This window comes from Anabrus simplex, chromosome 2 (genome assembly GCF_040414725.1).
Source record: "Anabrus simplex isolate iqAnaSimp1 chromosome 2, ASM4041472v1, whole genome shotgun sequence".
Classification (NCBI taxonomy): Eukaryota; Metazoa; Arthropoda; class Insecta; order Orthoptera; family Tettigoniidae; genus Anabrus; species Anabrus simplex.
Genome location: NC_090266.1, coordinates 1,132,946,197 through 1,132,961,431, shown reverse-complemented (window position 1 = coordinate 1,132,961,431; position 15,235 = coordinate 1,132,946,197). Strand labels below are relative to the sequence as shown.

General features: G+C 38.7%; 1 protein-coding gene across 1 annotated transcript in view; it reads right to left on the bottom strand.

Moving 5' to 3' along the window:
* The window catches only part of Apoltp (Apolipoprotein lipid transfer particle), a 668,275-nt gene that overhangs the window by 559,599 nt on the left and 93,441 nt on the right, over positions 1 to 15,235 (bottom strand). The window contains exons 15-17 of the mRNA XM_067142082.2: positions 11,785 to 11,972; positions 3,836 to 4,018; positions 1,179 to 1,449 (exon numbers count right to left, since the gene is read on the bottom strand). Of these exons, the coding sequence (XP_066998183.2) occupies positions 1,179 to 1,449; positions 3,836 to 4,018; positions 11,785 to 11,972 (642 nt within the window). The remainder of the gene's footprint in view (positions 1 to 1,178; positions 1,450 to 3,835; positions 4,019 to 11,784; positions 11,973 to 15,235) is intronic.

Sequence of the window (15,235 nt, the reverse complement as noted above, 5' to 3'; positions counted from 1 at the left end):
TTAAAGTCAAAGCTTTATGAAATTTTTACTTTAGCCGAAGAAGATTTACATTTTAGAAAAGTTTGTTACATAACAAAAGAATCGGACCTTTCCCTCGGGTTAAACTGCGAAGGTAGCAAGAAAGGAAGAATTTATGTGGCCATTACCTTGTAGATGTTCTGTAGACTGATGAAAGAGGCCGCCCGCCTCCTGCTTAGACACACACACTCAGTAAGATGACGATCAATTGGCCAAGAAACGTGAAAAGCCACAGTTTATAAACCCTCAGGGAAGATTCAAGATCATTCAAGATTAATCAGGACACACCCTCTTAAATTTTATTGGCAGATACAAGGTGAAGAAGAAATACGGAATTGGTTGGAAATTAATTACAAAAATTAGTGATTGGCTAGATTCAAAACTGGCGGAAAGAAAAGGAAGAATTGCCAACCCAAAAATAAATGAACATCAATCAGTTACAAATACCTAGAAATACAAAACTTCTTTAAATTATAAGTTCTTTCACTTCGCACCAGGGTACATGATCATAGTTTTTAGTGGTGTCCTCTGTGGAAAAATGTCCAAATTTCTTGATGAATGGCAAACAAAGGAAGGAGAAATTCACTCAGGTTAGGCAACTGCACAATAACAAAATTACATAATATTTTGGTGGTGACATCTTCTGATTAAAGTTCTAACTTGTTGTATTATAGGTTTCACTTTTGATTGATAGAGGAGTTCTTTTAGGCATTAATTTTGAATGCGCGGCATTGAGATGTACCTCCTGGTACAATAATAATAATAATAATAATAATAATAATAATAATAATAATAATAATAATAATAATAATAATAATAACAAAAAACAACAATATTAATACTGGGCAACACTGGTAATAATAATTTTAAAAAACCAAGGTATATTCTGGAATGACAACTTTCACAAATTCACGGATCAAGGTTAACATTTATAAAGATAGTGTCAAGGCTGAAAGAAATTACCAAAGAACACAGTCACACCTCAAATTCAAAAAAGGAAGAGCATATTTTAGTACTTGATATGAAGAGCAAGAGAAAATGAGAAACACAGGAGAGAGAAATGGAGAGGGGCAGGTTTGATCTAAACAGGTGGATACAGAGATAAAATCAAAATTTTAAAGAATATTGAAACAAATCAGTGTAAGTCTGGTAAATATTACCTCAACAGTTTCCCATTTATATTCCAGGAGGTATTTTGTAGCACTAGGATCAGCCTTTTGAAAAGAAAGACCAAACTTTGTTGGGCCATTTAAGAGAAATTTTGAGGCATTGCTTTGATGAGTGGCATTTGGAAACTGTAGAACACCACAGAAATTCAAACCCAGGGTTTGATCTAAAGATGGCCAGCTACACATGTGTTTTTCAACTCGTCCTTTCTCTATTCCTCTTTGTAATTCTTCTTCTTCTCCATGCATAACCACAAGCTCAGATCTGAAAGAGAAAACCTAATGTGAATTTAACACCAAAAAGCATCATAACATTACCGTATTTACGTGAATACTTCGCACCATTAAATAATCAGTGCGCCAGTATTTTAGGCGAGAAAATTGGCTTTAATTTGCATTTTATTTACCAGAAATTAATCCTCGATAATGATCTACTCCGAACTGAATAAAATATAAATTTATTTTAAGAAACATATCATAATCTTCACATGATGTTGCAGAAACATCTGAGACTAGGAAACATTTTTAAAATTACTTTAATGTTAAAATGTGCAGTAAAATATTTAATTCAATAATTGTATGCTCTCTTACCTCTATTCATCATCACTTTCACTGTCATCACTAGCAGAAGAATCACATTTTTCATCACTATCTTCCCATCCTCAGTTCCAGCAAGTGAATTTTCATTACCACCTTTTTTGAAGGACTTTTCCACCAGAGGTTATGGAATGGATTCCCATGCACATTTTACCAACTCACAAATCTGAGTCACATCCAGCCGCTTGATTTTTCCATTCTGCATTAATTTGTGTTTCGCATCAGTATGTACTGCATGTACCGCTGTTTCAGTGCTGCTTTGAATGGTCGCTTTATACACACATCTAATGGTTGAGGGATGGATGTAGGAATAATCATCAACATCATCATCATCATCATCAATAATCATCATCATCATTTTCCAGCTTCAGTTTCCCAGGTGTGGTGTACAAGCGCTCACCACTTCTTCCTGTCAAAGTAAAGTTTCTGTTCTTCTATTTCCTCCGACTTGGCATTCCTCTTGCTGACCTCCGATTTCACTGTGTCTATGCATCTATTTCTTGGTCCCTTTACTGGCCCCTCCCCTTTCACTTCTCTGTCAAAGTAATTCCTTGCTGTTCTTGTTCCGTCCATCCTCATAACATGTCCCAACAATTGTAGCCTGACTTCCTAATAACTTGGTAACAGGTATTTTGATGCCAACTTCCTTCCTGTTTGTTCCATTTCTAATCTTGTCCTTCCTGGTCTTTTGGTTCATTGTTATGATGAATTTCATTTCTGTTGACTGGATTTTACTATTTGCCTTGTTATGCAGGGTACATGTTTTGAGTCCATATGTGAGAACTGGAATGAAGTAGGTATAAAACATGGTCAATTTTGATTCTGGGGGTATTTTATCATCCCAGAGTAGATTTCTCACTTGAAAATAAACTTGAGAGGGCCTCCAAGAATAATCACCTTATTCCCTTGTTGCAACTTCTGTTGCACTTCTGAGTTGTGTGTCCATAGAATGACCAACAATTTACATAAATTTAGCAGCACTTATGGGCAATGTTGCAAAAAATGCATCACCCAGTCAACCACAAGGTCACTATCCACCCCACTCCTTCCTGATTTGCTCTTACCAATATGCCTATCACTCATACTTTTGAAAAGTTTTTCTTTTAAATTCATGTAAGGTGATAACTTGAGTCCATCGCTAGTTATACACAACATGACCGTACACTTTTGTTTATCACTGCTGCTTGTTCTTACTATTACACTGGATTCTGCCTTCCTGTTGACAGTGTTGTTGAGCATTATTTTAAAACAGACCAGCGTTTCATTTGCATTACCAGTTTGTGATAGTACATAGTCCTTGGTGAAAATTAATTATGTGGGGATGAAAATCCACTTCCCTTTCTTCGTAATCACCTGAAAGCTGTTGAGCAATGCTAGTCCTTCTCTGGAAGCCTAATCCAATACCTCTGAAAAAATCACGTTAGCCAGTTCAGCTAGCATTGAAGCCCATAATGACTAGTTCCTTGGCTATAGCCAAAACTTTCAGTGGTACTTTTCACTTGTAACTGTGAATCTGTATTGTCTCTCATCATATACCTAATGAAACGGCCTTTTTGATTTTTGAGGTTCAGATGCTTCACTTTTTGGCCACAAAATGCCTGGTGGCTACTATTTGTTTGTTGAAATACCATTTTTCTTTCTTCCCTTTTTTTTTTCCACTTGTGAAAACATCTTTCTCTTTCTCTAACATCGTACTTTCTTCCTGCTGTGCAATTTCCAATGTCCTCTGCATCTTCATAACACTTAGCTTTTCTTTAGCCGTGAACCTGCAATAACAAGAACTTGTAGCCATACTTAACACTTGGTTCACACATCACTTTTACCGTGCTACTGATGCCACACAGACCAAGGCTGCAACATTACAGTATAACGGGATCCATTGTTTGAGGCAAAGCAGTACCAACCTGGTTTCATATAATGTGCCCACTTCTGTTTTTTTTCACTAAATTTCAGAAAAAATATGCACAAGTATTTGTGTAGATACAGTAATCTAGGATTTTATAATTCAACAGGTTAGAAAAACATTTTCATTACTCTTAAGTTGGGATACATACTGTGCAGTAATAATCTCAGTCTTTTCCTTGGGTACGTTGAAGGACAAACTCACAAGCCTTTTTCCTCTTACTTTCAGATGCCCATCAATTGCAGAAGATGTGTACAAATTTGTTTTCAGTTTAATGCCAGTGCCTGCATAATAAGCATCTACACCAAGTGATCCAACCACGTCCATTGACACACTGAAATAGAAATAAAACTTTTAGTTTGTGTGAAGAACATGAAAGGCAATAAAAGGCAATGTTAGGTAAGTAATCCAATATACAGTGTAATAATAATAGGTCGAAGAAGAAGACGAAGATGAAGAAGAAGAAGAAGAAGAAGAAAATGGAAATTGCAACACCATGAAGGCATTGGTCGTTTGTGTTGATTTTCAAGAATGATGCCATGTAGGTATGTAAACTATCAAAGTATCAGACCCACTGGATTGTTGCTACCGGTCTCCCCACGTGATTGGTTGCGGAGGAATCAACTCCAGTATACGGACTCTGGTGTAGCGTAGTTGACTTGCAGTCTGTGCAGTGAAGTGTTCCCCGTCAAACATGCCTCGACAGCAGAGAAGAGCACGCTATCAACAGCTGTCGCCATTTGAGAGGGCTCGGATAATTGGGCTGTGTGTGAGGCTGGATTATCGCTAAAGACTGTCGCTGCACGTGTTGGCCGACAGGCATCTACGGTACAACATGTATGGCAGCAGTGGTCAAATGAAGGTACCCACACTCATAGACCTGGCACAGGCCCAGCGCGACGGATAACTGTGAGAGAGGATCGCCGCATCATTCGGATGGCCCGGACGGAACCCCATGCAACAGCAGCGCAAATTCGAGCAGCTGTGGCACCCCACGTTACACAACAAACAGTTGGTAATCGCCTGTGTGCAGCTGGCTTACGAGCCCATGTCCCTGCAGAAGGTGTTCCATTGACCCCACAACAGTGACATGTAAGGCTGGCCTGGTGTCGAGAAAGATCGACGTGGGTCGACGAATGGCATACAGTCCTCTTTAGTGATGTTTCGTGCTTCTGTCTTGCCTGCAGTGATCGCCAGAATCGTGTGCGCCAACGTACCGGAGAGAGGGGCCACCCAGATCTTATTGTCGAGAGGCACACAGGGCCAACACTAAGCATTATGGTTTGGGGAGCTATTGGCTTTAATGTGAAATCACAATTAGTGCTTGTTGAGGGCACTATGACTGCTCAACAGTACGTTGATAGGGTACTCAATCCAGTGGTTGTCCCTATGATGGCGAACATTGCTAATGGGATGTTTCAGCAGGACAATGCCCGGGTTCACACTGCACGCATCTCCAGAGAAGCTCTCCATGACATCACAACCTTAGAATGGCCCGCCAGATCCCTGGACCTCAGTCCTATTGAGCATGTGTGGGACATGACGGGTTGACAACTGGCCAACCATCCTCAGCCACCCACAACTCTGGAACAACTGACCCGTGCAGTGCAGCAAGCATGGGCCACAATTCCTCAGGAAGCAATCCAGGGCCTTATTGACTCCATGCCTCTAGGAATTCATCAATGTATTGCAGCTCGTGGTGGGCACATCCTGTATTGATTGTTGTCCAAACTTGCAGTCAGAGAGACCTGAAAGTGTAATCATCGAATCATAACTGAACACTCGTCCTGCATGTTCAATTGCAGCAATGTACCGCCACTCCTTCTGGGTGTTGCAATTTCCATTTTCTTCAGTGTATCATCTGATATTGCTGCAGCATGAGAAATTCACAATGAGCATTGGAAAGACGAACGATGTGTAACTCAATGTTAGGATCAAATAGGGTCAAGTACAGGAGCTAACAGCAGGGGACAATTGAAAGATGCACACACAGAAGGCAGTGTTGTAGTATTTACTTATGTACAGACTAAACACAAACTTGCATTACAAACAGTTCACATCCCTTAAAATAGTCTCCCAGGGCATCAACACATCATTACCAATGATGAGAAAGACTTTGAATACCATCAGTGGTGTTGACTTCATCAATGTGTATCGCCTATTGCCAGTATGATCCATCCCACACAATAGCTTCTTCAGTTTCAGAATTACCGAGCAAGTTGGCCGTGTGGTTAGGCGTGCACGCAGCTGTCAGCCTGCATTCAGGGGATAGTGGGTTCGAACCCCAGCAGCCCTAAAGATGGCTTTCCGTGGTTTCCCATTTTCACACCAGGCAAATTAATTAAGGTCACGGCTGCTTCCTTCACATTCCTAGCACTTTCCTATCCCATCATCACCATTAGGCCTATTGGTGTCGGTGCGACCTAAAGTAACTTGAAAATAAAATAATAAAGTTTCAGAATAAGATCAAAGTCACATGGACTGAGATCCTGTGAATGGATGATGTAGTATGTACGACTTCCCATTAATGTACAAGATCCCTGATGGGAGCAGTTGTGAGGGCTGTAGCGTGATCATGGAGGAGTATGGCATCATCCAGCAGTGCGGAAGTGAACAACCCAGATGTTCCTGCAGAAATGTACGGTAGTACTAAGCACTAAGTGGCCCTTATTAAAAGTATGACACTAAAAAAATAAACCTTTGTTGTCATATGCCCAAATGAGCATGAACTTTGTGGGCAACGATTTCTGTTGCACCATGTGTTGTCATGGTAATACCAGATGATGCCATTCAGCTGGCTAATACTTCACTTTTAATGTGTGTGCTCATGTTTAGCATTTGTTAATGGCAATAATACAATTGTGCTGAAATTGCTCCAACTGGATATGGCAGGTCTTGTATTGCACCCTCTTCTGCACCTCTGTTAAATGATGAGGCAGCCATTTTGAAAACCTCTTGCACACTTGCAAGTTCTGAATTTATTATTTTAACCATTATGGTCCATATTTGTTCGTACTGACTTATCTAATCACAAAAAGAAAAAGAAAAACCAGGTGATGTTATGAGTCTGCCTTGTCAATACTGATAAAAAATTATTTCATACATGCCAATTAATCTATCATACATATTTCGAGAACACCATTACAGCAAGGTTTTTGAATTAAGAGTCAGCTGTTGTTTAAATGGTTCTAGTTTGATAAGTAAACAAGAAGCCAACACAGGTACAGAAGGAGTGAAATGCAACGAACTGGCTCGCTTGTTCTTTGAGACAATATCACATTGGTTCATGACATACATTCGGCTGTATGTATTTGATTCATGATTTGTAAACAAGCACCCACACATGAACTGGAAAGTTTAATCACAACCTGGCTCACAAACTGTTTACCATTTTATGATGTATTTCAACACACAAGGAATACAGATGGAGCTGTACCAGAAATTTGAGTCTTAAGTTTTTGACACACACATGTTCTTTAAAAAGACATTATAATAGAATTTCGGAATATTTTACAAAGAAGCGTTCTTTTTATATAATTTTAAATATTTTATTCACAATTGAGGTTTTTAAAGTTGTAATCCTGTTAATGGGAATGATATGAGTTTTTAGATAATGAATTATAACATTTTTTACATTTTTATTTGTAAGATATTTGATATTTTATTGGTAGTATGTAATTTGACCAACTCTGCTGAAAATTTTGAGAACATTTTGTTGCTGCTGAAGAGAACATAATGGTGTTCTCGAAATATGAATGAAAGATTAATTGATATGTATTAAATAGTTTTTTTGAGTAGTATTTGATAAGCACATTTGATAACAGACATGGACATTTCAGTACGGGCAGACATGGGATGACCATTGTGCACCCAGTCTGCAGTCGATACTGGTACGCATCCATACTGGAAGGCCACCATCCACGGTGCAACAGTATGATATACCGTAGCAAGCCGTATCACCTACAGTATCCCATAGCTCTGCATGACAGTGATGGGCATTTCTTCCAGCGAGAACTACAATTTTCACGTATGACCACTGTTCCACTTTACTTATATCCATCTCGAAGCATGGCCAGACGCACACTAACAAATGCGATGGGTAATAGTACATAGCCAACCATGCCCTCAGATTCGATCTGTTGGTGCCCTTCAGTAATGTGTACCAATATAGTAACTACCTTACTGAGATTCCGAACGACTGAACAATATAACACCATTACCATGACTTATGGAATGACCCAGGAAATTTGTATGGAAATCATATCCTGGGTGTAGTCCATTTAACATGGACTCCACTAGAGATTCTGTATGCAGGTATAGTGGAGGAAGTGTTGGATGTTGTGTATGAGTTATAGAACAGTGCAGAAGCAGCAACAAACACTCAGTTCTCAGTGAGGAAGTTGGTCTAGTTATATCTTCCGTATAAGAATCGTCACCCTCAACCACACAAAGTAAACAAATGCAGTTAAAATACTGCAGCCCAAACAGAAAACACACCTGAGACCACTCAGGCATGGAGCTGGACTTTTTTTTTTTACAACTTGCTCTGCGTCGCACTGATGCAGATAGGTCTTATGGTGAAGATGGGAGACGAAAGAGCTATGAGAGAGAGAAGGAAGCGGCCTTGGGAAACTATGGGAAACCATCTTCAGGGCTGCTGACTGTGGGGTTCGAACCCACTATCTCCCGAACATATATTACTTCAGGTTAATGTTTTGTTCAGCAAGTAATACACTTTACATAATACTGCTGCTATGTTTACAGGCTAACAATAAAAAAAAATAAAAAAAAATAAAATCATATCATTTTGGCCTCTTAAGACCATGGTTAACACTTGTCAGCCTCTCTGGATTTCCGGTAAACTCCTTCATCTTGATGGAGAATGCAGTTCTTCGTTCTTCAGACCACTTTGCACCAGGGTGTTTTCTCACTCCTAGTTGATGATCCTTTTGTACTCAGGTCATGAACTTATTTTCTTTCTTGAACCAGCGTCAAAGAGACACCAGCCTGATCCTCCTTCAATGCAGTTACATTTCCAAGTCATGAAAAAATCAAGAACTCTTTGAGATATTCTGGTGTTAGACATTCAAGTCAGATGACTGAATAATAATAATAATAATAATAATAATAATAATAATAATAATAATAATAATGATAATAATAATAATAATAATAATGAAATGGCGTATGGCTTTTAGTGCTGGGAGATTCCAGGACAGGTTCGGCTCGCCAGGTTCAGGTCTTTTGATTTGACTCCCGTAGGCGACCTGCGCGTCGTGATGAGGATGAAATGATGATGAAGGCAACACATACACCCAGCCCCCGTGTCAGGGAAATTAACCAAGGGTGGTTAAAATTCCCGACCCTGCCAGGAATCGAACCCAGGACCCCTGTGACCAAAGGCCAGCATGCTAACCATTTAGTCATGGAGCCAGGAACAACAACAACAACAACAACAACAACAACAACAACAACAACAACAACAACAACAACAACAACAACAACAACAACAATAATAATAATAATAATAATAATAATAATAATAATAATAATAATAATAATAATAATAATAATAATAATATGAAGGGTATTGGTTCTTTAAGAACAAACCCCATTATAGAGTAATGAAAACCACCCCTATCTTCGGTACAGCTTTTGCTGTCAACACCAGAATCCTTAGGTCAGTCTCAAATTTTGAAGGTGTTAATGTCAGGTTATGCCTACTTTCCCTGTGTTGTGCAAACAAAACATATATGCTAGTCAATGCACATACTCCAGCTAATGAACAAAACAAAAAAAGACCTGGAAGACACAGATAGATTCTGGAACCTCCTGTATGCCAGATTAGCAAAAATCCCAAAACACCACGTCAAGATCCTAATGGGTGATTTTAATGCACAGGAAGGACATGAACGGAAACGCAGGAAAGTTGTTGGGCTCTACCCAGCACAGAAAAGAACCAACAAGAATGGAGAACGCCTCATTAAACCATGTGATAACCATAACCTCCAACTGATGTCAACACACTTTTGTCACTTACCTAGAAAACAGATGACATGGAGATGCCCAAACGAAACAATACGAGAATTTCAAATAGACCATGTTGCTCTATCACGAAGATACAGTCTCAAAATCATAAAAGTTACCTTAAAAAAAGGGAATGAACATAGACTTAGATCACTACATATCAGTAATAAAGTTTTGGCCAATCCCTCTCAACAAAAAGGAAAACAAACCTACCATAATTTGCTTTGACACAAAAAAATGCTCAGAGAAAGAGAGAATGAATTCAAAGAACTAGCCCAACCAGAGGAAAAAGACTTCAACAGCACAAGAAAGCAGATGATACAAGCTGCAAAAGGAGTGGCCGAAATCAAGAAGAGGAAGATCATGTATATGCCTGGAAAAAATATCACACCTCAGAAAAAGAAGAAAATTGGAAGATGTATGAAACAAATCAAGCACAAACAGCAAAAATAATACGCAGTGAAAAACGCAAGTATGAAAATGTACTAATGGACAAGATTGAACAAGAGAAATTTTAAAAAGACGGAAACCTGCTTGGTATTCCCAGAGTTTGAGTTCAACTTGCTATTCTAGTCTTTCAAGGATGGATAGTGAGTGACAGGATCTTGTAGGCTACTGACAGAAGGGAAATACCACGGTAGTTGCTTTCTACGGAAAGATGGAACTCTTGCAACATCAAATGAAGACAACTGCAAAATCTTAGCTAAGTATTTTAATGACCTTCTAAACTGTGAAAAACCAGCCAACCCCATCAAAACAAACAAACCAGTGAGCCAAACCCTGCCATCTTCTCCACCAAATTGCGATGAAATCAAATGCCACATAGAGAGACTGGTAAAGACTCCATGATTGCGGAACTGTGGAAACATGCCCCAGAAGAAGCAATTGACATCCTACACCAAACTGTTGTAGATGTATGGGAAAAAGAACAACTACCAGAGGACTGGAAACTAGTTTTGATCCATCCTTTACACAAGAAAGGAAATATAAGAGATGTGAACAACTACTGTGGTATTTCTCTTCCATCTAAGGCCATGATCACATGCCACAATGAAGACACAAAAATGTAAAATAAGTTCAAGGTAAATTGCAGAAACGATTTTAATATGTGCACGGAGTATATGTCTATTGACATGGCACAAATGTTCTAACTTAATACCTCAAGGCTCGATGGAAAGGCAAGTTTTAATCTTGGGTTTACTGAGATGGAAAAACACCTGCATTGTTTTCTTAGTAGGCTGATATAATGGTTCTCAGTCAGTGAGTAAGAGGCTGAAATCCTCAAGAATGTTGAGGTGACAAGAATGTCTGTGGGCTATTTACCACAGATTTCTAACAGACACAGATTCCCTCCGGGATACTGTACATCATGCAAGGGAGAGGTTCACAATGAACATGGCCTACTCTGAAAATGTGAGCGACTGGTGCAAATTCAGAAAGCAAATTTTTTTTACTTAATCTGTTTTACGTCACACAGACAGATGTTATGGCAACAATGGTATAGAAAAGGGCTAGGGGTGGGGAAAGAAGCATCTGTGGCCTTAACTAAGATACAGCCCCAGGATTTCCCTGGTTTGAAAATGGGAAACCACTGAAAACCATCTTCAGGGCTGCCAACAGTGGGGTTCGCACCCACCACTATCTCCCGAATGAAAGCTCACAGTCGCATGCCCCTAAATGCATGTCCAAATTGCTCGGTATACTGAGTCATGAAAGACACGTAGTTTTGAGAGTAACTTAGTTATGACATGACATACACATTAACAAACCACTTACTGATGATGACTACCATTGTTTTAAGGGGCCAAACATCAAAGTCATTGGGGCCTGATAACTTCCTATAATGTACTATAATCAACTGAAATACACATTTTTTCCATGACCATTAGGCGAACATGATCGGTAAAATTCAAACAAGAATCTCCTCAGTCTGTCATAGGACCCATGTTTGATGGCAGTAGGAAGCTAAAAAGTGCAGCGGAATATTTTCATGTGCCAGTTTCTGCCGACAAAAATTCACTTTGAGATCAATATCATCATTTAGAAGAGGAACATACAGTGTAAACAACTTACCTTGGTCTGATGTTTCCTTTAACATCTAGCTCACCAGTTTTCATAAAATCAGTACCTTTCAGAGAACCAGAAAGTTTCAAATTTACTGCTGCTGTTCCTACTGCATTCAAATTAATAGGAAGACCTGTACTAGTAGGTACTATATAATCTGTGTCCAAGAATACTGTAGCTTTGTTATAATGTACTTCCTGTAAATAAATAAATAAATAAATAAATAAATAAATAAATAAATAAATAAATAAATAAATAAATAAATAAATAAATAAATAAATAAATAAATAAAATAATTAATTAGTTAATTAATTAAAAAGAAAAAGAAAGAAGGAAAGAAACAAACCAACAAACAAACAAACAAACAAACAAACAAACAAACAAACAAACAAACAAACAAACAAACAAACAAACAAACAAACAAACAAACATTACTGCTGAAGATTATGAAGACAAAAAGAAAGAAAGAGAGAAAAAAATAGGAAGAGCAATTTGCAAGATTATAACTTGTTTTTCATATTTACTCATTGTTTCATGATACACTAACACATACAAGTTTTCAGTGAGTCTAGAATGGGAAAGGGCTAGGATTGAGAAGGTAGCATTCAGACAAGGAGCCAGACAATGAGGCCACTGATCCCAGTTGCAACCAAGCACTGAACAAACTGGAGGTGGTTCAGTACTTGTGTGGAATGGGTTCACAGGATATGTGTTCGATATACATAGCATAGGTAGACCATGGTATTCTAATCATGAATGAACATGACCAGGTAGACCATGGTATTTTAATGATCACGAACAAATGTGACCAGAAGTATCTGACTAGAAATATCTGTCATAATGAGAGCACAAAAAACTGGCTCAAATCACAAACATGTTCAATGCAGAAGATACCAGATGCATATCCAGCAGGTCAGTGCATAGGGATATGGGAGAAGACTCCCCAATATAGCACTGTTAACAGCTTGATACAGTGCACACCATCTTATATAGCCTAGGAAGGTTGGTAATTAGGCTTTGGAGGACTGAAACATGTGGAGTCACAATAGAAGTTGTTTTAGGCTGATGGCAGCATATTCACCTTTGACAGAAACCCAATGAGACAAGGGATCCCAATTGTCAACTACGCGCTATGGAGCCATATTGGTGAGGTCATGAGTTGGGTCCAATAATCTATCTAACATGTCAATGAATGGTGACAGTTGCAGACCACTTGCAGCTCATCATGGATTTCATGTTTTGCAAACAGCAATGTTATAATACTGTATTTGTTCAGGACTATTTCAGAATGTTTTCTGGAGCATTCTAACAAATGGAGTGGCTGATATGAATGCAACAGAGTATTTATGGATTTGTATTGGAAAGGATCATTTGCATGTAAGTTCTCACACCTAAAAATTACTGTTCACCTCCATAGTGCAAAGGTTAGTGTACCAGGCGGTACACCTCGACGCTGCTAATTCAAATATTGCGCCAGTTGAAACTCCTCTACAGGAGAACGCCTGAACTTTAACAAACTGTACTAATTCAAAGGTTTCGTGGAAGATGTCACTATCGTAAATTTTGAAGTGTTCTGAACTGTGTCTATTTCGATTTGTGTTTGTTTGCTCCATATCAAGAAATTTGAACATTCTCTAACAGATGTCTCTACCAAAACTAATATCGCACTCTGGTGTAAAGGAATGTACCTTCCTGAAGAAATTTTGTATTCATAAGTTTTGTCTTAACTAAATTTTGTTCTGTCAGTTGTAGGTTGGCAATATAATCCTTTCTTTCCGCCTGTTTTGAATGTAGCCAATCAGGAATTTCTGTAATTAATTTTCCACCAATAAGGTGTTTCTTCTTCGTCTGGTGTATTAGTTTTTGCTGTTATCCAATAAAATTTTGTGGGCGGGTTGTAATCATTCATGAAACGTCTCGAATTTTCCACGAGGGTATATAAACTGCTGATTTTCTGGTCTCCTGGCCACTTCAGTAACATCTCTCCTAGTGTGATTATGTAGCAGGGGGCGGGAAGAACCTCTTTCTTCGGGCAGCAGTTCATCCATAAGGTAATGGCCATTTAATAACTTCATTTCTCGCTATCTCAGCAGTTTAACCCTCGGGGCAGGTTCGAAAACTTTTCTCATTTAACCTATCTTTAAAATGTAATAGACACTTGGTAAAACTTTGTCTCTTTAACTATAAATTGGGATAGAGAGTGCTAAACCCTCTCGAGCTCCCACTCCTATTGTTTTGAGGTGACTTTGTTTTCACAACCATTTCTTCCTTTCTTAATGTAATAAAGTCTTCTTATACAAGTCACCTCTTTAGTATGGGATTAGCCCTTGTGTATACGGCCTACCTGCCAAGTAGGTTTTAAAATTGTATTAGGAGTGCAAGTTACGCCTCCAGTCAAGTTGGTATTTTGGGCCATGTAATTAACCTGCTTCTTTACTGAATAGGCCCAGTAGGTTGGGTATTTATTACCCCTGTTCTTGGTATGCCTTGAGGGCAGTTTAAAGTATAGTTTGTTGTGGCCTTTGATGGGCTTGAACCTTGAGAGCGGGTTTGCTCTTTCTTAAATTTGGTTTCTGTGTGCCTCGAGGAGGCTTAATATGGTAATCAGGAGCCAGTGCTCCTTGGCACGATTGGGGTTTTCTGCCCCTTTGTTTGAACTTGGTATATAGGTAAAGTTGGGCTTATAGCTCAAGGTTCGTGAGTGTCGGGCTCGAAGCCCAAATTTCGCAACGAACTAAAATTGTACTTTCTTAATTTGTTGATCTGCTACTTGGTACCTGTTATATTCTGTTATTTATTTACCTTGAAAAGAAAATATAACCTTTGTTAAAGTTTTAAATTAACTTTAATTTCGTAAGTTGAGACCTATTCCACCCAGCTCCTTCTTTCACCTCTGCTGTTCCACAGATACCTCAGAGCAGTTAGCACTATTAGTTGCTCTTCTCAGAGGCCTGGATTCGATTCCTGGTATTGACAGAGATTTTAGAATGGTAGGAGGGCTGATATTTGGTTAAAAATGCACATGCAGTTCACCTCTGTTTGGGGTGTGCCTGAAAAGAGGTGCACCACCTCAGGACAAGGACATAAGTTGACATTTGATCTAAAAATATCAGGGTACTGTGGGAAGCTATTATTGTCTAGACAGCATGGCTTAACATCTTTTCAAGTGTTTTCCATTTGGTTGGAGAATCCATGATTTTTGGCATACACTGTAAGTGAAGGTAGATAGATAACACCTCTATTTATGGTGAAGTTAGAGCCCAAGGTCCTCTCTTATACTTAACCACTTCATGCAGGGTGTATAACATTAAAATTATACAACTGAGGCCTGTAGTATCAAAGACGGACATAATGCTGTCTGGTCGAAATGGGGACTGTTCTAGTTAATCTTCTTGTTTTGAATTTAATGGTGAATGTAGTTTCATTCAGAAATGGACAAATTTAATATATTTTAATGTTT